Here is a 24,026-nt window from a genome sequence, read left to right as displayed (position 1 = left end):
AGGCTCTCTGAGCATGGTCAGTGTGTCTCCTTGAGGCTACTTCTGAGATCCATATTCTTCTATTTACTAAGAGCGGGAGTAGACCACAGGCTTTGACCCTTGGAGGGACATGGTCTACTCTGGCAGCAAGGCAGGGGAGGGGAAATATCTTGCTTAACAAAGTGGGAGTCACGTCCATGGCTGTGGAGGTCTGGACCTTCCAAAGACCAGCAGCCTCAGCCATGATTTTCTGCTGGACCAGGCCATGAAGTAGCAACATTCAGGAGGAGGGAAAAAAACATTCCTCTCTAAACAGATTCTTACAGCCTGAGTGTGAATGAAAACAGGCTCCCCAGTTAATGAGAGTGATTCAAATGAAACCCACAGCAGTTGAGGATCCCATGTTAAAGCGCTCACTCAGTCCCTCCCTCGCCTCATGAGGTCAATATGGCTGTTCCCAGCATCTTCCCAGTCTGATTTTATCCACCCCAAAGCCACATTTCCCACAAAAAAAATGGATATTTCTCTTGGAAAGTCAGCACCAGTTGCTGTGAATTCAACATCTTCTCTAGAAGGAGCAAAATACCAAGACCATAAATCCTGCTCCAGGACCTGGAAGCATTGCCCATCAGCCAATTTCTCTGCTGTCACTGTGATAACATCCCATTTACCATCTCTCCAGTCTCCTTTTCAGATGATTCAGTGGCGAAGCTGCAGTATTACACCGGGGATAGTGAGGGGGAAAAAGATTCTGCATCAGAAGAAGGTAACAAGGGAGGGGGGTGAATACAAAGACAGACACCCACATCTAGGTGGGGAATTTAAATTCCACATCAAAGATTTGTGTCCAAACTCTTAATGGAAATGTATGATCAAATCCTGACCCTTTCTCTGCATAGCTCATGGTGCCCTCCCCCAGGGTAGAAACTGAAGAGAATAGGACAGAGAAATATTCACTTGGCATGTAAGAATCTGAATTTAACAGCTGGCACCTATCACTAAACAGTTCCTGATCTGTGCCCCATGATCTTAGCCCTCTGCCTCTCCAGCATGAGCATGTAGCCCATGTCACATTCTGCCCCTTATAAGGTAAGAGACTTACTCCTGAGGGAATTCTGCGCCAAAAGATTAAAAATTATGCACACAATATTTTAAAATTCTGCAAAATTCTGCATATTTTATTTGTCAAAGTAACACAATATAATCACACCATTTAAATTATATGCTGACAAATATTTCGAAATAAATTACCAAAGTAATTGAAAAGCATGTGATTATATTGTTATTGTGTTACTGTGTTATTTTGACAAATAAAATATGAACTTTACACAATTTTAATTTTTTTTTTGGTGCATAGTTCCCTCAAGAGTATCAGGGTTCTGTGTTGCGCAATCTGGATGCAAGCAGCTTGGTGGGGGGTCTGAGTGCGATCTAGATGCACAGAGGCTTGGTGTGGGGTTCTGGGTGTAGGGGTAATGGGACTCTGCAGGGGAGTCCCAATGAAGATGGTTAGGGCTCAGTGGAGCGGGGGTCTGGGTGATGGGGGAGTGGGGCTTGGTGGGGTGGGGGGGTCCAGGTGCAACTGGTTGGGGCTCAGTGGGATGAGGGTCCGGGTGTGGATAGGACAAGAAGCAATGGGCTCCCAGTGCAGGGGATGAGGCTCAGAGGGGGTGGGGATTTGGGTGCAGAGGGGGCTCAATGGGGGATTCTGGGTGAAGGGAGGTCTGTGTGAGGGGGGGCTCTTGATGCAGGGGGTGAGGCTTGGGGGGTGTGGATTTGCTTTCAGGGGCTTGGTTGGGGGGTTCTGGGTGCAGGGGGGAGGGGTCACTATACAGGGAGTTGCTCCCCCGTCCTCCCATCCCACTCATCTGCCCATCCCCCCTGCAACCAATACCCCAACACACACACTGAACCTCATTCCCCCCCACACCTGGACCCCCCACCCCACCCAGCTTCATCTCCTGCATCTAGACCCCTCCCCTCCAAGTCCCACCTCCAACCACGGTGCAGAGTTTTCTGCAGCCAGGGGAAGTTTCTGGGGGTTGATCTGACCCAGCTCCAGCTGCTCCATGTAGGGGAAAGGGAGGTAGAACTCCATCTCCTTCGTCCTCCTCCTCCTCTCCCCGCCACCCAGCTGGGACTAACATCCCTGGTCGGCCGTGGAATCCCCAGACACACCCCCCACCCCCAAAGTGATTTGCCTCTCTGACAGCTGACTGAAGAGACAAGCCTGAGCTCTGCTGCGGAGAAGTGAGTGAACACTGGTGCAGTTTCTCATTGCTTCCCCACAGAAACCATTTTCTGCAGAAAGTAAAGAGAATCTGTGGGGGTGTTTTTCTGCACGCTCGCAGGAGCACAGAATTACCCCAGGAGCAGAGACTTTAAAGCATGTCTTTATAGAGTTCAGTTTGATTCACAACTGTTGTGTCTGGTGTGGCAGCTTCTGTCTTCCAATATGTCCAGGGTTAGTGCCTCACCAGCACAGATCTGGATCCCATTGAAGCGCATGACAAAGTTGCTATTGGATACAGTAGGACAGGGCTGGGCCCTTCTTATTTATGAGGAACTAAAGGTGGCAAAATTCCTGTTTCATACACTGTCCATGACTTTGACCCTGGCTCACCCTGTGACTTCTCCTACAAACTCCATGATAAACAGCCCAAACTCCAAGGCAAGAGGTCTTTAATGGGGAACTAAAAACCTACTGGGGAAATGGGTGTGTTCAGGAGATGCTGAGTGTGCTGTTTGCTGTTCCAGAGGGAGCTTTCCCTGGTGGTTCTCAGTTGGATTACGATAATGTGGAGGAACCTGCATTAAGCGACATTCCCCGGACTCCAGACGGTCAAGGTGAGCAGTGAATCCAGCTCCTGAAAACATTACTCCATGGCTACTGCTGCTCCACCCCCCTTCATTTTCTAGTCTGCTCTTTGATCCTGAGCTCAGGGCTGGGAAGAATTAACCAGACTAGCCTGGCTGGAGCCAGAGATGGGCATTCCACAATTAACAGCTCCCCTCAAATAACACAAGTATGTAGGGGCAAAATTAGAGAGCCCAAGGCACAAAATGAGATTAAATTAACTAGAGACATAAAGGGTAACAAGACAATGTTATACAAATATATTAGGAACAAGAGGAAGACCAAGGACAGGGTAGGCCCATTACTCAATGGGGGCGGGGGGGGGGACAATAATAGAAAATGTGGAAATGGCTGAAGTGCTAAATGACTTTTTTGTTTCAGTTTTCACCAAAAAGTTTAGTTCCAAATGGACATCTAACATAGTAAATGCCAGTGAAAATGAGGTAGGATGAGAGGCTAAAATAGGGAAAGTACAAGTAAAAAATTGCTTAGACAAGTTAGATGTCTTCCAGTCACCAGGGCCTGATGAAATAGTCCCTTGCACTCTTTTAACTCTAAGCAGTCTGGCAGGATAATATCAAACAGGTAAACTGAGGTGTATATTACATTCATAAGAAATAATATACATAAATCCCTTGTTCTCCACACCTCGCATCTAGTTTATTTCTCTATTCAGTGGAAAGCCCCTTTTCATTATGATTAATTACCATCTTTATTTTAGAGGTCCCTGCCCTGCCTGGAGGTGCCCCATGGGACGGTTATGATGAAGCCAGAGAAGTTTCTAACACTGAAGATGACCCTGCTTCTGGACCGAGTGCCCAGGAAGTCACTGGGGCCCATGAGGACAGTGACAGGAACAGAGATGATCAGACTGGTGAGTGGGGAAATGCAATGTTGCCAATTGTCACAATTTTTTTCATTAGCCCCATGATGTTTGTTTTTCTAAAAGTTTCAGTTTCTAGAGTTTAACTTAAAGACTCAGAAACCACAAGACAAAACTGAGAAACGAACCAAAAAATTGTTTAAATCTCATTATTTGTAAGCCAAACTCAAGATATTTGAGGCCTGACCACTCATTTCTGAACACTTGGGGTTGGCAATGCTGGAAAGGTCTATGTTTCCCAGTGATTGATCCACAGGAACAATCTCCAGGTGGGAATGTGTGTTATGCAGCAAGGAAGCGACCCTGGCCAAAGCGATGGTTGTGAGGAGTCTCTTCTCCCTGTCTCTGTAAGCAGACACGTTTGAGATAGAAATTCCAGATGGGATTGTTGGGCCTGTGTATTGGGATCTCTGTTGTGGTTACTCACCTGGAAGAGCCTCTACTGGCCACTAGAGGTCACTGTCACTGCACTGAAATACAGTTATTGGTAAACTCCCAGGTGTATCCCCACCCTGACCTTTACTAAGCAGAGTTAAATGGACTTAAACCAAGAAAGAGAGAAGATTTCCTAGATAAGGTCCCTAATCCTACAAATACTAGATCCCATCTGTTACTCTACTCATATGAATAGTCTCACTGACTTTAGTGGGACTGTCCAAATCAGCAGAGTTACATGTGACCACTGGCAGGATCACAACCAAAGTTCCTTTCCCCAAACCAGGTACCAGTGCCCTGGATAGAAATGGGAAGAGCAGGGCCCTGCTGTGGGGTTGGTTACTGGCCCAGCTTCAGGTTTGAAATCACTTTCTTCTATATGTAAATATTCCTTTTAGGATAGGATCAGACCTGGGGCCCAGGGATGAAATGTGCATTTATTTGGTCTTGATGGCAATAACATGCAAACAAGCATTGTGTGGGAAGATGAGATCTATGAGGTCCAGGCATGTCCTTTGGGATAGGGCCCCCAACCTACTCCAGCCACGAGGTCTCTGCTGGCGTGTGGTCCCTTAGGGACTATATCAGCTGTCAGCAGTTACAGCAGCACCTACTGGTCTATCAGGGAGTTGTCACCAGCTCACTGCCATCCCCACACTTCTCCTGCACCGGGGAGGTCTCAGCACAGAGAGAATCTGTTCCCACGTGTTTTCTTTGAAGAACAGAGAGAGAGATAATGGATTAAACTTGTCAGAGGCCCACTCAGAGGAACTGGGGGCAGGGGCTGATTCACAGCCCATACTGTACGTTGCCCACCCATTATGTGAATGCACATGGGTGGAGAATGGATACATTGACTATAATGTGACCTCTTTGCTATTTTCAGGCTGGAGTCTGCACTCGCTAAGAAGTGAAGGGGCCTCTGGGGCTGAGAGGGACGCTCTGTCCCCACCTCCTCATGACCTGGGTTATGATGACGTTGATATTGGCACCTCTGGGACATGAATATAAGAATGGCTGAGTTCAGATCAAATATCCTGTGAGGATGTAAATGCTGTATGGTTAGACTCTTTCTGTCCCAAATGTTCATTCACCCATGGGGGGTATCAGAGAAAATCCCTGCCTGGGAACTACTTCAATCAGCTTTTTTTATTGCATTTGGTTTAGATGCAAGACATGTAAGTGTGACTGAGACAGGGGCTGTGATTTCCCCTGTAACTTCCCATTGATCAGTCAGTCTGGAACTTCCCTGCTTTTTTGTTCCTAACATTTCTTCATTGTGAATTTTTGCTTTTTCTTATTAAACCCTTTTTGAAGATCTGTTCCAGGGCTGATGTTTCTCTCGTGAGATCTGTTGGGTGGCTCCATGGGGACCAGCAGGGAGAGAGGATGGAGACTGAATCACCAAAACGTAATAATGTTAAAATGTCACTTCTCAGGTATCGCGGGCTCTAGGATGGGGCACTGCACTGAGAGTGAATGTTCTGTCAGGGGTGCGGTAACAGTGAGAAACCCAGCAACAAAATATTCCTAACTCCAGAGAGGGCCCTAACCCCCAATCCAGACTCCAGACTTTCCTCTGAAATCCAGGAGGATAAATGGGAGGTTATTTACAGGTACCTTAATGCACGTGCACGCGCACACACACACAAGTACGCACGATTAGTGAAAAGAGCTCCTAACCTCTTCTCTGCCCTACAAATTCTGATACTATACCCATCACTGTGGCACCAGAGCGTCTTAAAGAGATGCATTAAGTGGCATAATTTTCTTCCATCACATGTGGTTCGTTCTCCATCCCTCCCCCTGGGAAAAATGTGCATATGGATTTTTATGGAGGGTTATTTGTGGTTTTATTTTATGACCTGCTATGAGCTTACATTAGTGAAGGCAGGTTTTAGAAGGTCATTTTCACGTGGAACAGAAAGAGGGTTCAGGTGATTTTGTGATCCTGTCGGAGTTGGGTCCAGAGTCTCGGATCAACCACTGAGAAAACTGTCTCCTGAACAAATGAGCTTCCTCTGGCAGGAGACAGCTCCACTATGCCTGAGGGACAATCTTTCTTTCCTTTGTCACAGGCCCAAATCCTAAAGGCTCAGATCTTCAGAGGCATTTAGGCGCCCTAACGTCCATTGATTTCAATGGAACTTAAATACCTCTGCAGACCTGGGCCTAAGTGCCTTGAAGTTAAGGACTGAGACGTGATATTCTAAGAGAAGTTTGAAATGCTTTGTTTTAGATAAGGTTAGATTTTCTCACCTTTGTTTAAAGAAGGCATCTTTGTACCATTTTCACTCTTATGTTGCATGGTGCATTGTGGGTGTGGCACATCGTGGTGGTGTGTGTTGGTATCTGCGTGGTGGTGGTGTGTTATGTGTTTTGTATGGGATCTGTGATGGTGGGGTGTTGCATGTGATGGTGCATGTGTCTGATGGTGAGGTGTTTGTATGTTGTGTATGTGTTTGGTGTGATGTGGATGATGTGTGGTAAAGGATTGTGTTGGGTGTCTATGTGTGACTGTGGATATGATATGTTGTGTGGTGCAATTTAAAAGTAAAAAATGTAAAATGAAACATTTTAATAATTTCCTCTCAGAAATGTTCACAAAATCAATACTTCCTTCAAAGTGTTTCAATTTTCTGATGGGGAAAAAAAACCATTCCATTGGAAAAAAATGCAACTAGCTTTCCTGGTTCTCTTTCTAAAAGATACGCTTTAGCTGGGCCAGAAATGATGGGCTTGATGTCAGAATTACTGGGTGAAATCTGTGCTATTCAGGAGGTCAGACTAGATGATCATAATCGTCCTTTCTAAGCCTTGAAAGTCAAATATGAATCTCTCTTGTGAGATAACCCATCAAGGTACACACACCCTCAACAGAAATATACACAAGTAAATAAGCATCCTGGCTACATTTTAAAATATCAAGCAACTGAACTATCTAGGTACTCTTATGGCCACCGTCACTGTAATATCTGAGCACCTCCCAGACATTCATCAGTTTTCCCTCACAACAACCCTGTGAGTCACATAAATGTCACTATCCCCAGTGTACAGGTGACGAGCTGAGCCACAGAGAAATGGGTAACTTAGCCATATGTGATGCTTCAGGGTTCACCCAGGCCAGTAAGGGGTTCAATCAACACCTGCCTTGCATCTCTGGGTTCCTTAAATGTTTGCTGCTTTGGCTCACAGCCCTGAAACCAACAGCCAGCAGACAAGCCTGAAGTTCACACCCTGCCTTGCTCCACCCAGTTACTCTTTGCAGGGTGACCTCAACAATGCTCCCAGCCCCCAGTTCTCCCCATAAAACCTTTCTCTATGTACTGCTCAGCCCCTCTTACTGGAGCACCTACAAAACCTTGTCAGGTTTGCTGTTCCTTTTAAAGAGACAGTACACAAGAGCTTATCAAGTTAACTGGGCTTGACAAACTCTCCCCTTCAATCAAAGCACTGAGATGGTTTATGGGCAGAGTAAAATAACAAAACGACATAGGTTTAAGTGATACCAAGTATAAGGAATAAGGAGAGAAACAGTTACAAGCAAATGAAAGTAGAAAGACACTTCGAAGACTAAAACTTATCTTAAGAAACTTGAGTGTCTTGTTCAAAGAAGTTTTTCTCACCACACTCCTCCAGTATGACTGACTCATTCTTTAGCCAGGGTCCAACACACAGAGCTGAAAGTGCTTGGTTTCTTTGACTGTTCAGGTGAGGAATAGAATCATAGAATCATAGAATCATAAGAATATCAGGGTTGGAAGGGACCCCAGAAGGTCATCTAGTCCAACCCCCTGCTCAAAGCAGGACCAATTCCCAGTTAAATCATCCCAGCCAGGGCTTTGTCAAGCCTGACCTTAAAAACCTCTAAGGAAGGAGATTCTACCACCTCCCTAGGTAACGCATTCCAGTGTTTCACCACCCTCTTAGTGAAAAAGTTTTTCCTAATATCCAATCTAAAACTCCCCCACTGCAACTTGAGACCATTACTCCTCATTCTGTCATCTGCTACCATTGAGAACAGTCTAGAGCCATCCTCTTTGGAACCCCCTTTCAGGTAGTTGAAAGCAGCTATCAAATCCCCCCTCATTCTTCTCTTCTGCAGGCTAAACAATCCCAGCTCCCTCAGCCTCTCCTCATAACTCATGTGTTCCAGTCCCCTAATCATTTTTGTTGCCCTTCGCTGGACTCTCTCCAATTTATCCACATCCTTCTTGAAGTGTGGGGCCCAAAACTGGACACAGTACTCCAGATGAGGCCTCACCAATGTCGAATAGAGGGGAACGATCACGTCCCTCGATCTGCTCGCTATGCCCCTACTTATACATCCCAAAATGCCATTGGCCTTCTTGGCAACAAGGGCACACTGCTGACTCATATCCAGCTTCTCGTCCACTGTCACCCCTAGGTCCTTTTCCGCAGAACTGCTGCCTAGCCATTCGGTCCCTAGTCTGTAGCTGTGCATTGGGTTCTTCCGTCCTAAGTGCAGGACCCTGCACTTATCCTTATTGAACCTCATCAGATTCCTTTTGGCCCAATCTTCCAATTGGTCTAGGTCCTTCTGTATCCTATCCCTCCCCTCCAGCGTATCTACCACTCCTCCCAGTTTAGTATCATCCGCAAATTTGCTGAGAGTGCAATCCACACCATCCTCCAGATCATTTATGAAGATATTGAATAAAACCGGCCCCAGGACCAACCCTTGGGGCACTCCACTTGATACCGGCTGCCAACTAGACATGGAGCCATTGATCACTACCCGTTGAGCCCGACAATCTAGCCAGCTTTCTACCCACCTTATAGTGCATTCATCCAGCCCATACTTCCTTAACTTGCTGACAAGAATACTATGGGAGACCATGTCAAAAGCTTTGCTAAAGTCAAGAAACAATACATCCACTGCTTTCCCTTCATCCACAGAACCAGTAATCTCATCATAAAAGGTGATTAGATTAGTCAGGCATGACCTTCCCTTGGTGAATCCATGCTGGCTGTTCCTGATCACTTTCCTCTCATGCAAGTGCTTCAGGATTGATTCTTTGAGGACCTGCTCCATGATTTTTCCAGGGACTGAGGTGAGGCTGACTGGCCTGTAGTTCCCAGGATCTTCCTTCTTCCCTTTTTTAAAGATTGGCACTACATTAGCCTTTTTCCAGTCATCCGGGACTTCCCCGGTTCGCCACGAGTTTTCAAAGATAATGGCCAGTGGCTCTGCAATCACAGCCGCCAATTCCTTCAGCACTCTCGGATGAGCACTCTCGAATAACTTAGGGGTTCTCTCCTCTTCTCTTTATAGTCTAATAAGCCTTTGATATGTATTCATCTGAAGTATATCCCCAAATAGAGTTCATTTCCCCTGCTGGTTGTAGACGATATACTGGTTAGCTTGATAGTCTCAGGATCCTGGGCAAAGATAGACAGGACTAATGACAGGAGCTTGGGATCTCAGAACTGAAGCCAGGGGTCAGAGCCAGTATCGGTGTCAAGAGTCAAACTGGAGTCAGAGTCAGGAATCATGCTGAGGGTCAATACCAGGTATCAGGGCCCAGGTTGGGAACCCATGGGTCAATTAGGAGTCAGAATCCAATTCAGAGTCAAGGTCAGTTCCACGGGTTGAGGAACAGAGAAGCAAGTTATGACAGCTAGCTAAATCTCCACCTTCCTGCCTGGACACTTCCTGGTATGCCATAAGAACACAAGAACGTAAGAATGGCCATACTGGGTCAGACCAAAGGTCCATCCAGCCCAGTATTCTGTCTGCTGACAGTGGCCAATGCCAGGTGCCTCAGAGGGAGTGAACCTAACAGGTAATGATCAAGTGATCTCTCTCCTGCCATCCATCTCCATCCTCTGACAAACAGATGCTAGGGACACCATTCCTTACCTATCCTGGCTAATAGCCATTAATGGACTTAACCTCTATGAAATTATCTAGTTCTCTTTTAAACCCTGTTAAAGTTCTAGCCTTCACAACCTCCTCAGGCAAGGAGTTCCACAGGTTGACTGTGCGCTGTGTGAAGAAGAACTTCCTTTTATTTGTTCTAAACCTGCTGCCCATTAATTTCATTTGGTGGCCCCTAGTTCTTATATTATGGGAACAAGTAAATAACTTTTCCTTATTCCCTTTCTCCACACCACTCATGATTTTATATACCTCTATCATATCCCCCCTTAGTCTCCTCTTTTCCAAGCTGAAAAGTCCTCGCCTCTTTAATCTCTCCTCATATGGGACCTATTCCAAACCCCTAATCATTTTAGTTGCCCATCTCTGAACCTCTTCTAATGCCAGTATATCTTTTTTTCGATGAGGAGACCACATCTATACGCAGTATTCAAGATGTGGGCGTACCATGGATTTATATAGGGCAATAAGATATTCTCCGTCTTATTCTCTATCCCAGGGGTTTATATAGGATCAATGCCCTAATAAGGGATTGCTAAAACCACCGTCAGTCAGATCACTTAAGGTGGAATTTCCTGTGGTGTTCAGCCTCTGCAGATTGTGGATCACAGGAAGTAGCCCAATTACAGCTGCTGCTGCTGGGTGGGAGCATGGGATGTTGGTTGCCTGCTAGCCCTACCGCCCAGACTTCAAGTCATGCTGATCCTTACTTCTAGCTTTGTTTATCTTACATGTAAATGGATTTAGATGGATTCACCAAGGGCAAGTCATGCCTGACTAATCTAATTGCCTTCTATGACGAGATAACTGGTTCTGTCGATGAAGAGAAAGCAGTGGACGTGTTGTTCCTTGACTTTAGCAAAGCTTTTGACACGGTCTCCCACAGTATTCTTGCCAGCAAGTTAAAGAAGTATGGGCTGGATGAATGGACTCTAAGGTGGATAGAAAGCTAGCTAGATTATCAGGCTCAACGGGTAGTGATCAATGGCTCCATGTCTAGTTGGCAGCCGGTATCAAGTGGAGTGCCCCAAGGGTCGGTCCTGGGGCCGGTTTTGTTCAATATCTTATAAATGATCTGGAGGATGGTGTGGATTGCACCCTCAGCAAGTTTGCAGATGACACTAAACTGGGAGGAGAGGTAGATATGCTGGAGGGTAGGGATAGGATACAGAGGGACCTAGACAAATTGGAGGATTGGGCCAAAAGAAATCTGATGAGGTTCAACAAGGACAAGTGCAGAGTCCTGCACTTAGGATGGAAGAATCCCATGCACCACTACAGATTAGGGACCGAATGGCTTGGCAGCAGTTCTGCAGAAAAGGACCTAGGGGTTACAGTGGACAAGAAGCTGGATATGAGTCAACAGTGTGCCCTTGTTGCCAAGAAGGCCAATGGCATTTTGGGATGTATAAGTAGGGGCATTGCCAGCAGATCAAGGGACATGATCATTCCCCTCTATTCGACATTGGTGAGGCCTCATCTGCAGTACTGTGTCCAGTTTTGAGCCCCGCACTACAAGAAGGATGTGGATAAATTGGAGAGAGTCCAGCGGAGGGCAACAAAAATGATTAGGGGACTGGAACACATGACTTATGAGGAGAGGTTGAGGGAACTGGGGATGTTTAGTCTACGGAAGAGAAGAATGAGGGGGGATTTGATAGCTGCTTTCAATTACCTGAAAGGGGGTTCCAAAGAGGATGGATCTAGACTGTTCTCAGTGGTAGCAGATGACAGAACGAGGAGTAATGGTCTCAAGTTGCAGTGGGGGAGGTTTAGGTTGGATATTAGGAAAAACTTTTTCCACTAGGAGGGTGGTGAAGCACTGGAATAGGTTACCTAGGGAGGTGGTGGAATCTCCTTCCTTAGAGGTTTTTAAGGTCAGGCTTGACAAAGCCCTGGCTGGGATGATTCAGTTGGGGATTGGTCCTGCTTTGAGCAGGGGGTTGGACTAGATGACCTCCCGAGGTCCCTTCCAACCCTGATATTCTATGAAATGTACCTCCATTGTCTCAGCCTGACAACCAGGCTTGTCAGACAAGCAAATACACATTCCTTTGTCTAGGGCAGACTGGGCTTATGTATTGCTTGCCAAACACGTTAAGAACAAAAGACTAGATCACTAGCACATATCCATAACTCTGTATACGCAGCCCATACATATATCACACAATTATTTTTGGAACCAGAATGTTACCAGCTTGTATATGATATCTTACATGACACCTTCAGATCCAAATTATAACAGTGTGTCAGGTGTAGTGAGTGTGTCAGACCTGACAAGAGTTGTTAAAACAGAGATGTGAACCACCAAGGGGCCTGTGTGTCACCCCATATAACTGCAAGCACATTTCCCCAGGGGTGTCTGAGGCATTGGCACAGAATCTGTTGGGGGTGGGGAGGGCAGAAAGAGAAGACATGGCCGAAGTCCGCTAGCAGACAAACACCCCAAGATTCCCCCACACAGCAGTGAGGACACCGGTAATGAACAGACACAACATATTCTTGGAACCCACCCTAGAGTTCTGTTTGCAGGAGCCCAGCAGACACACGACAGGGGCCTGCATCGTGCCTAGGATGTAACTGGGGTTCATCCCAAACACTCCTATTCTGTCCTGCCAGGTACAATATCCCAACGTGACCCACATCACTGGAGGCACTTTCAAAAAGGCAGCTGTGGAGGTCATGTGTCTCTGTAGAATGGCTGAGACTGCTCTGACTGATCAGCTTTTACCTGGATCCTGTGCTTTGCAGATGAAATCCAGCCAAATCACTGCAGACTTGCAATAATATTCAAAGGCTTCACAAGCACGTGGTTTAATGTACCTGATGCAGTTTTGTAAGCACATGGGTAATTGCGTGCTTCTAGTCTAGGTATAGGCACTGCACTATAGCAAGTGAGATGTCCCAGGGTATGTATGTTGAAGGACCAATGAGACTAACACAGACTTTAGCATACGCGTGACTGTGTGAAGGATAGAAAAATCAAATAAACCAAGTATCTGTGGGTGACGACACAGCCCTATCAGCACCTTCTCCATGTGATTGACCCTAGAGCCAAAGATCTCTCCAATTCATTCCTGCTAACAACAGACAGTTTCAAAAGCAGATTGAAGCCAAGTAACCTCTCCCTGTGTGTAGGAGATCACTTGTCAATCAGTGCTGCAATAGAATCCACTGCTGCACAACAGATAATGGTAGGAAGGTAGCCACCAAACAGGATTTGCACAATCCCAATGGCCAGTGACACATACCCTCCAGACTTCAAGTGGATTTTGGGTGGAGAGAGCAAAGCTTCTGCTGTAAATGGAATCAGACCACATTTCCGTGTGATGGTTAGAAATGCTGCCCACAATGCACACCAGCTGCTGCTTTGGTAGAAAGGCTTGTTAGCACTCCCAGCCAGCCTGCTTGGTCCCAAATACCTAATATCTTAGAGCAGACCGAGTCTGACATGTACCTCATTGTGGTGGAGCGCGTGTAAAATCTGAAGTAAGGGACTGCTCGTTGGAGCTATGCCATCAGCAATGAAGGCTTGTCTGAAATATCACCTTGGGCATTATGCGAGGTGGGCAAATCCAATGATGGCTGACACAGGTGATGAAGATGCAGGGCAGCAGCTGCACCTCGCTACCCAAGGCAAAGGAAGTCGCCGAGAAAGACTCAATGGCTCAGGTCGCACAGCATGAAGCCATTACTGGTAGACCAGGGAAAGGGTCGCATTACTGCGCCTCCGTCTCGTCCCAGTGGGAAGAGGTAGTTCCTGGGATAATCATTTGCTCTTGTTTTTCCAAATGGTAAATGATCACAACTGCTGACGGTCTGGCTAAGCGTTGAGGAGGAGACTTGGTTGCCCCAAGCAAGACAAAACCAAGTGTGGCACCTACGAGCATGTCTAATCAATGACTGCACTCTACAAATTAGGCACTGACCTACATTCCCCATAGCCGTGGGAAGAAAACCTCTTATCTTTCCCAACTGAGAGTTGTACAGTCTTCTGTGGCTGTAGGGAAGTGAGGAGCATTTGATACCCTGTTATGCCAAGGCTGGGACTAAGGAGACAAAATCTGTAATTTTTTCCACCACCATTTCTGAGATATCCTTGCCTGAGGAATTGCTCGGGGTGGTGGATCCACGTGAACCCAGACTATTTGCCCTCAGCAGCAGATTTGGATGGTTCTCATAATGAGAAACATCCACCTAGTACTTCAGAGACATGGCTGATGGGCTCCAGACTTGTTTGGCTGAATCCATGGGGATCTATGCCATGTCAGCAGGGGGCAAAAGCCCCTGACATGGCACAGATCCCCATGGGTTTTGATTACTACAGCTCATGATGGCACTGGCTGTTATGGGGATCTATAGCCTGCAACTTCCATGTTAGACCAAAACCTATTATGCAAGGGTGGGGTCATTGTGTCCACTACTGGCTGAGACCATTAACGCCTTGGTATGGAAGAGCACAGAGCCATCCTCACTCAAATGATCCATTGTTAGGTCAATGCACAAGAAGCCATGACTTCAAGTTCTCATTGCCCTGCCTTTACTCTCCATGTTCTGATAATTTCATTGAGCAGGTTGCAAGGAAGCTACTCTGATGTCACCTGAGGTCTCCTGCTGTACCTGAGTTGTCTTGGTCAGGACAAATCCTGGGCATGGCACGGAAACTGATCTGATTTCATTTGTTGATGATCTCCTCCTAGCTGTGCTGGCTCTCTTAGATCTGCCATCAGCTTCTGTCATCCTTGACATTTGTTTTGTGGCTGGTCTACATGCTATGGCTGGGGTGCAGGGTGCTGCCTTGAAATGGCTCCATTCTCTTCTTCCACAGAGATCCCCAAGTGTCCAGGAAGATAGGGCAGGGGGAAATTTTAAAGTTTTCAATTTTTGTTATTTTTGTTATTTTTGTTAAAATTTGAATTCAAGAAGGACAAATGCAAAGTGCTCCATTTAGGAAGGAACAATCAACTGCACACAGCGACTCTGAGCAAGGGAGGAAATATGGCATTTCCCCACCCATTCAATATTCTTGTTTGAATCAATTTATTAAATAACTTTTTCTTTGTCTGACATGTGTCACATTCACCAAACACATTTTCTTTCCCTTTTTAATGTGATTTTTAGTCACCAGGAACAGAGGACAGTTAATAGGCCAGAGTCAAGTAATGAGAATGGACACAAAACTCAGTGACCGTGACATCCTAATCAGGGATGACCAACATTTCATGGGCAATAAACAAGCTTTAAGGCAGAGCTAAGAGCTCAGACATCCATAACTCAGCTGAAATCCTGGGCAGAGCAATAAGTGTCAGAGCACTTTCTAAGTCCCTGTCCCAACAACTTTCAATCAGGTTTCTGACCAATCTGATGTGATCTGCTGTAAACACAGGATCCCATCTGGAGGCTGAGATTCCCATGGAGCCTTGGCTCCTGACTACCACTGGATCCATGAAGAGGCCAGTGGGCCTAGGCATGTCTATCTTGTTCACATGGCATGAGCTAAATTTAGGTGTCATTTGGGGCTCCCTTGTCTAGGGAAAATTCTGGAGCCTCAGGGGCACAGTTTGGGGTGCCCTTAGCCCAGTTCAGTTTGCCCCATGGGCAGTCTGAGTTCATCTTTTCAAGCTCATGTTCAGAAGCAGCGAGACCAGGTTCTCTGAACCCCATGGGGGCTGGTTACGTTTTGCAGTCTTTGGAAGAGTGGGCACATCCAAATGGACTCCAGTAGAATCCTAGGTGCCTGTCATCAGGTGTATGTACTCCACACTCACCCAGCAACCAAAAGGCAGTCTCACAGCAGCTGGTAGGATAAAAGGGCTGGCAAGCAGAGGGGTGGGCAGGCTACCAGAGGAGTGAGCAGACTGGAGAAAGTAATTCCTGTCAGCAAACTGCTAAAGAGCAGCCCAGGGACAACACCCCAGCAAGGGACAAAAGGACCAACAGACTGATGAGCCTGCAGAGGCCTTGGGGAAGGTAGGAAGGTGCTCAGGGCACTGTCAGAGTCGGCAAATCCACATCCGGCATGTCTAGCTTGAGGGTCCTGAGCTGGGACCCAGTGGAGTGAGTGGGTCTGGGTTTCCCTACCAACCCCCTTACAGACCTGAGATCAGAGAGGGTTTTTCAGATTTCTGGGTAGCAGGAATAGATTGATGGCCCTGCTGAGCTGAGGGAGCTAGTGCCATGCCCTGCTTGGCCAGGAGGGGCACTGTTGGACTGGTGCACCGACTCACATGTGATATAAGAAGTGGGATTTCTCACTGTATCCCAGCCCCACAGAACTGAAACATATATATTGAAACCCAATAGGGCCCAAGATGGAGGAGGCTGTATGGTTACTTGGCCAGCAGCAGGCCACTGTCTTAGACCAGCAACCCATTGCCCATGATCAGCTGCAGCAGATAAAAGCTGTCATAAACATACAGCTAAGGGTAGCCTAGAATTCCTCCTTACCTGTAAGGGGTTAAGTAGCTCAGATAACCGGGTTAGCACCTGACCAACAGGACCAATGGGGAAAGAAGATACTTTCAAATCTTGGCGGGGGGGGAGAAAGGGTTTTTTTGTGCTTTTTATTTGTGTGTGTGTTCTCTCTTGGGACTGAGACGGGCTAGACAGAAATCCATCTTCTCCAACCCATTCTCATCCAAGTCTCCAATATCGCAACCAGTATAGGTAAGCCAGGCAAGGCGGATTAGTTTATCTTTTGTTTTGCTTGTGAATTTTCCCTGTGCTAAGAGGGAGGTTTATTCCTGTTTTCCGTAACTTCAAGGTTTTGCCCAGAGGGGAATCCTCTGTGTTTTGAATCTGATGACTCTGTAAAGTATTTACCATCCTGATTTTACAGAGGTGATTCTTTTACCTTTCCTTTAAATAAAATCCTTCTTTTAAGAAGCTGACTGATTTTTTCCATTGTTCCAAGACCCAGGGGTTTGGGTCTTTGATCATTTTGTAACCAATTGGTTAGGATATTATTCTCAAGCCTCCCCAGGAAAGGGGGTGTAAGGGCTTGGGGGGATTGCTGTGGGAAAAGGAACTCCAAGTGGTCCTTTTCCATAGTTCTTTGTTAAATCACTTGGTGATGGCAGCGTTACTTAAACCCAAGGTACAAGGGAAAATTTGTTCCTGGGGAGTTTTTAACCTAAGCTGGTAAAAATAAGCTTAGGGGGTCTTTCATGCGGGTCCCCATGTTAGTACCCTAGCGTTCAGAGTGGGGAGGGAACCCTGACATAAGCCTAGACACTACAGCTGTTGCAGGCCCAGCAACAGCAAAATGAGCTGCCAGCAGCCACCCAGCAGCAACAGCAGGAGGTCCAGGCCACAACTCAACAATCGGGCTAGTGAATGCTGGACATCCACCTCATGCCTGTCTTGACTGGGTAGGTGCAAGCCCATTATAGGGCCTTCAACCACCCATCTGCCCTGAACTAGCCAACGGTGAAGGCAGCCATATTCAACAGACTGCAATTAATTGAAGAGACTTACCACCACCATTTCGAGAATGATTAAGCCTGTCTATGTGGCCTCACACCCTGTTGCTGAGGCTCAAGGATGTCAGCTGCAAGTGGTTAAGGCCTGAGGCCAGGACAAGCAGGCAAGTAGCTGACCTAGTTCCTCTGCACTGCCCCCGGCGCCCTGCCCAAGCCCATGCATGAATGGGTACAGAGCACCATCCAGAGGCGCTGGAAGAAGCAGTGAGACTAGCAAAGACCTATCTCAAGCTGACATCCCACTGATTCGACCTGGGAGGGCAGAGCTTGCCTCCCCGAAGTCAAGTAGAGTAGGAGAGAGAGGGAACAGTCATTCTGAGGCCACAGGGTGGATGGCAGCCTCACCTCCAGGAGATAAGTCCTCATGCCAGAGATTGGACCCAACTTACTACCCATCCCATTCTCTGAAGGCCAAGACAAGAAAATCCGGGAAGGCCAAAACCCTGAATAATACACCATTACTGGGCCCACTGGTGAGAGTGATCTGTTTCGTATGTGGGCAAGAAGAACATATCAGGAGGGATTGTGAGACCATAAAGTGTAATTATGGGGGCAGCTTGACCTTCCCCAGACTCAATTAAAATGCCAGACAACCCAAATTGACCACCGTGGTGCACATCAATGACCAGGAGGAGCCAGCCTTGGTGGACTCAGGATGCGAGCAGACCCTAGTGAGAGAAGACCTGCTGAGGGAGGCAAAGGTTCATTTGTAAGGCACCATGCCCCTGACGTGCCTCCATGGGGATGTGAAGGGCTATCCCTTTGTGAAGGTCTGTCTGACAGCAGGTGGACCAACAGACCACATCACAGTACATCTAGCATGTAAATTGCCGTATCCAGTTCTGTTATAGCTGGCCTGTCCCCACTTTAAGACACTGCTGAAGGCCCTGTTGAAGGGCCAAATCGAGGCAACTAGAGGAGCTGAACAGACCCTAGGGGACCTGTCAAGGTTCCTTCCCCACTTTTAACTCTAGGGTACAAATGTGGGGACCTGCATGAAAACCTCCTAAGCTTACTTTTACCAGCTTAGGTTAAAATTTCCCCAAGGCACAAACTATTTTACCCTTTGCCCTTGGTTTTCCACTGCCACCACCAAACGTTTCTCTGGGTTCCTGAGAAAGCGTTGTTTGGAAACATCTTTCCCCCCCAAAATCCTCGCAACCCTTTCACCCTACTTCTTGGGGAAGGTTTGGTAAAAATCCTCACCAATTTGCATAGGTGACCACAGACCCAAGCCCTTGGATCTTAGAACAATGAAAAAAAGCGTTCAGTTCTTGAAAAGAAACATTTTAATAGAAGATATAATAAAAAGAAAAGGATTGCCTCTGTAAGATCAGGATGGTAAATACCTTACAGGGTAATTAGATTCAAAACATAGAGAATCCCTCTAGGCAAAACCTTAGGTTACAAAAAGACACACAGACAGGAATATTCATTCTATTCAGCACAACTTATTTTCTCAGCCATTTAAATAAATCATAATCTAACGCATATCTAGCTAGATTAATCACTAAGTTCTAAGACTCCATTCCTGTTCTGTCCCTGGCAAAAGCCTCACCCAGACAGACACACACCCTTTGATGTTCTCCCTCTTCCCAGCTTTTGAAAATATCTTGTCTCCTCATTGGTCATTTTGGTCAGGTGCCAGTGAAGTTCTCCTAGCTTCTTAACCCTTTACAGGTGAAAGGGTTTTTTTTCCTCTGGCCAGGAGGGATTTAAAGATGGTTAGCCTTCCCTTTATATTTATGACAGGACCTCTTTCTTTTTGAGGATGAAGGTCTGTTCTTATCGTAGAGAAATGGGACACGGGAGATGAGACTTACATAGGGGTGGGGGGAGTCAGGATTGTTGCCTATGTAAAGCGAATGACCCTGCTGAGACATGTACCCCTAGGACTCCAAACAAGAGCTGACAGGTGTGGGGAAGCTATTGGGGGTCATCCAACTTGCAGGTCAAACAGCAAAGGGAGGATTCCTTCTGAAGTGTCTCTGAGGAGGGCATAGCCATCATAGATGGAGAAATGTTCAGACTCGAGCATGTAAGAAGTTGCTCCTTGCTGTCTCCTACCCTATGCTGCTGCATAAATATCACTGGAGGGCTGCACCGTACCTTGGTTATGAAACTCAAGCTGCACACTGAGCTTGGCCCCTCACTCCCACTACCCACTCCCAGTTGGGACTCCTGCCCCTGCTTCAGCCACGCTTCCCCAGCCATGCCCCAGGTCAACTCAGTCCATCCCCCTACAAACTGCTGCCCCCCACCCCCCACCCAATAGTGGCATGTACCTTCACTAGTCATTTCCATGATTTCAGAATTGGAACATGTAAAGTGGAACAGCTTCAACAGGAGACACTGAGAGCATTCCCACCTGGAATAGTTCACGGTCTGGTGATTAGTGCACTTGCCTGTGGCACAGGGATGGATTACCTGAATTCAAGCCCCTGCTTCTGAGCAGGGACTCAAACCAGGATCTCCCATGCCCCAGACAAGTGTCCTAATCACGGGGCTAACGGTTACAAGGGGGAGCACACACTGTTTCTGTATGACCCACAATGGACACTTCTGATTTGCTGACAAGTCTCAAACAGTTTCAGGGCCGAACCAATTTTTTTTTCTGATTTCTCAGTTTGTTGTCTGAACCGAAACAACAATTACTGGCCTGGCTGTAGCTAGGAGTGGTGACACGAGAGGGACAGAGGCGGTGGTGAGGATGGGTGTGGAGGTGGAGAGGGTTGTGTGACACTAAGAGAATCCCAATACCAAAGGGCAGGAGGCTCACAAGTAATGTTTCAGCTGCCCTGACCAGTTCAGTGTACCCCAATTTACAGCTGTCATAACCTTTCTCTGCTAGGTGGTATGCACAATATTGGAAAACTAATAATTCACTGATCATTGATATTCTTGCATGTGTGAAGTGTGTACATAATAGGCTGGAATTATGACTAAAATGTGTTTAAACCAGGCATGAAATAGAGAGTTAAAGTTAGAGTCTACCCCACACAAAGGAATTTGTTTGCCTCTCTGACTAGCCAGGTCCTGAGGCAGAGACAACAAAAGTCCATTTACATATTAGGTAAACAAAACTATTAATCTAACAAGTGAAGGAGGAGATAGAATGGCATTTACACCCAGCAGGTGAGAGAAGCTTGGTTTGGGTTTTACTTCTCAAAGAGTACATTGAAAAGGTTTACTGGACTATAAAGATAGGGGAGCTGAATCTCAAGCAATAAGCAATTGAATGAACTGAGTCTACACAATATTACTATATTCTGAAAGTGTATTGAGTGAAATATTTTATGAAAGTCTATGACATGCTGGTGATTAATATAATAATGAAATGTCTGTATTAACACTATAAGGAATTGTAGATTCTCATTGGTAACATGGTTTAAAGTGTTTGTCCAAACACACGGAGAAACAGCTCTCTTCCAGACAGGAGGGAAGGCAGCTATCTACCTGTCCCCAATTAAATTAAGCAAGTTGTGATCAAAACAATGGAAGCCCCATTTACATGAAAATCAGCAGAGGGATTGAAAATCCACAGGAAGGGAAGAACAGCATAAGGTCATCCTGCCTCTGGAAACAAGGTCATTGAACTTTGGAACTTATAAGCAAGGGCAGAAGCCATATTTGGCATTCATCACTAGAGAGACACAAGAGGCCAGAGCTCTTGCAAGCTGATAAAGACGGGTCCTTCAAACCAAGGGGTAGTTGAAGTCTCTGGGAACTGAATATAAGTTCAAGAAACCATCTTGAACAAAGCCTGTACCTTGCTAAATTAAGGTTTAGACTTTTAGGTGTGTGTTTTCACATTTATTTGCATGTAACCTTTTCTAACATTATTCCTTTTACTTGGCATCACTTATGTCCTGTTAATAAATGTGCTTTATTTTTACTATAAACCAACTCAGTGCTGTGTTTGACTTGAAGTGACTGCTGACTCCACTCTTTATGGGAGCAACAAACCTTTATACATCTCTGAATGTTCCAGGGGAGAGCTGGACATTTCAGGGGAGACAGTTTTGTAGAAATCTGAGCCTGGGAGTGTGTTGGGGTCACCTTGCTGGTTGTAACCAATTCTGGTGGAAGCTAGAGTGGGGTGGTGGGGTTGTACACAGAACTGCTAGGGTCAGAGCTGCTGAACCAGGGCTGTCAAGTGCACAGACACTCAGGATGTGACCTATATGCTTGTGGGCTGGCAGGAGAGTCCCAGGCTGGGAGCTACAGCAGCAAAGAATTGTAAGTCACCCAGGGTTGCAGGGCAAACAGACACAACCTCTCACTGGTTTGGATTGCACCCCCAATTCATCACAGTGGGGATGAAGGGAGGGTCAGGGTTGGGACAAATGTCATCAGAGGTGACAACAGTTGAAATTTGACCCAGGTGAAAACTTGACAATGGTTAGGTTGCTGATGTGCTGAGACCACAATCTGCCATGCTGACCATGTACTCCTCTGTCTGTTTGTATCCATCTGTTGTTTCTTGTCTTCTACTTAGCTCTGGTCTACACTTGGGTGGGGAGGGTCGACCTAAGATATGCATAGCTGAAGTCGGCATATCTTAGGTCAACTTACCTGGCCATGAGGACGGCAGCAAGTTGACCACTGCTGGTCCCCGATCGACTCCGCTTCTGCCTCTCGCGAGCTGGAGTTCCAGAGTCGACGGGGAGTGCGTTCAGGGATCAATTTTATCGCGTCTAGATGAGATGCAATAAATCGATCCCTGATAGATCGATCACTACCTGCTGATCCGGTGGGTAGTGAAGACCTACCCTTAGATTGTAAGTTCCTTGGGGCAGTAACTGTCTTTCTCTTCTGTGTTTATACAGCGCCTAGCACAATGGAGTCCTGGACTATAAGAAGGGCTCCCAGGTGCTTTTGCAGCAAAAGGTGCTTTATCATAGCTGTTTGTCTCTGCATTGTCTGCATAAAGCCCCTCCCAAGGGCCTTTCACTCCATTTCGACCTTTTATGCATTCAGGAAAACTTCCCTCCACATGTCTGCCTTCAGGGCCCTCTCTGGGGATTAACTGTGTACTCCATGAAACAGATCATCTTTAGCTTTTCTTTTTGGCTTGAGATCTGACAGCCTCTCGGCAGGCTAAAACTCCCTTCTTCACACAGTTACACATGTGCAGGGAAATAAAAAAAAGAAATAATTTATTGTCCCACTCCTCGTAGTATCCATGCCAACAATGATAAAATGTTCCTTTTCCCACAATTTCAGAATGTCATTCCCATCTTCTCTTACCACTCTGTGGTTTCCTTTGTGACAGTAATATGTTACACAGTTCATTTTCCCATTGTAATGGACCAAGGCATAGGCAGTCTTGCCTACCAGTCACACCTAGGCTGAGGTCTGCCCAGCAGGGAAAGGTGGTCACTGGGCAGGAATGAAGGAATTGCAAGAATCAGGTTCTAGAACCAAGAGTCAGAGTCAAGCCAGGGTCAAAGACCAGCGGTCAGAGGCAATACCAGGTTAGAATCAAAGGCAGGAATCAGGGTCAGAATCAGGGGCTGGCAATCAAGTAGAGTCTAGCACTGCAGCAGGCAGGAGTCTGCATGGCTGCCCAGACAACTTCCTGAGGAAACCCTGGGGGATTAAATAGGGGACTTTGACAATCAGAGGCCCACAGGGTACTGTTACTCTTGGTCTCTTGGGCTGCAGTTCCTATGGTGCCTGCTCTCCATAGTGCTCCCTGGATATCCCAGTGAATGGCCTCCTTACAGTACTGTAGGAATATCAACTGTCCTGGTATGATGTTGCATCCCATAATGCCTTGTGGAAATATGCTTATGACTGTATATATGACATAACTGGAATGTGTTTTATGCTACATGTGCCATGTAACATATCTCTGTAAAGGTTATGATCTACTGAATTTATTCATCCTATTTGTATGCATATGCCATTTTTGTACTCGAAATTAGGAATATTGGCTGTGTACTTTCTTGATTTTAAGTAACCTTAGTAAAGCATTTGGTCAGCTTCTTGAGAAAGGAATGTGCAAATTAAGTGCCCAGTCAAGAAACACTTAACAGACAATGGATCTTGGAAGGCTCCAGTCCATATAAGAAGTCTACTTGAGGACATTCAAGGTAGCATGTGAACCATGGCTGCTACCTGTAAGTTCTGAGTCATGCATGGACATGTGACTTGCCCATGTGACTCCAAAACTCCATCTTGTAGCTGGGATTCTACACAGGGGGAGGGAGGGGTATCCACCCACAAGAGAGAGTCTATTTAACCCCCTGGCAGACCCCTCCATTTTGTCTTCAGCTGGCTCAAGAGATAGCCTCTCCACCCCCAAAGGATACCTGAAAGAAACTGGGACAAAGGACCGTTACTACAGGGGGTGTGAGTGATTGCTAGACCCAGACTAGAAGGAGACTAGTCTGTAAAAGGAAGCTTACTGGAACACCTCTGAGGGTGAGGTTTTATCTGTATTCAGTTTTCTTACTGTATTAGACATAGACTTGCATGTTCTAT

The 24,026-nt window shown here is 46.4% G+C and overlaps 1 protein-coding gene across 1 annotated transcript in view; it reads left to right on the top strand.

Moving 5' to 3' along the window:
* LOC311520737 (scavenger receptor cysteine-rich type 1 protein M130-like) overlaps positions 1–5,159 on the top strand; it is a gene marked incomplete at both ends in the record, with an annotated part of 61,801 nt that extends 56,642 nt beyond the window's left edge. Inside the window, 4 exons of the mRNA XM_084628454.1 lie at positions 662–745; positions 2,737–2,826; positions 3,558–3,710; positions 5,041–5,159. Of these exons, the coding sequence (XP_084484580.1) occupies positions 662–745; positions 2,737–2,826; positions 3,558–3,710; positions 5,041–5,159 (446 nt within the window). The remainder of the gene's footprint in view (positions 1–661; positions 746–2,736; positions 2,827–3,557; positions 3,711–5,040) is intronic.
* Positions 5,160–24,026: the final 18,867 nt, after the last annotated feature.

The sequence above is a fragment of the Lepidochelys olivacea genome (genome assembly GCF_965140295.1).
Source record: "Lepidochelys olivacea isolate rLepOli2 genome assembly, chromosome: 1".
NCBI lineage: Eukaryota > Metazoa > Chordata > Testudines > Cheloniidae > Lepidochelys > Lepidochelys olivacea.
This window is presented reverse-complemented; position numbering and strand designations above follow the sequence as displayed.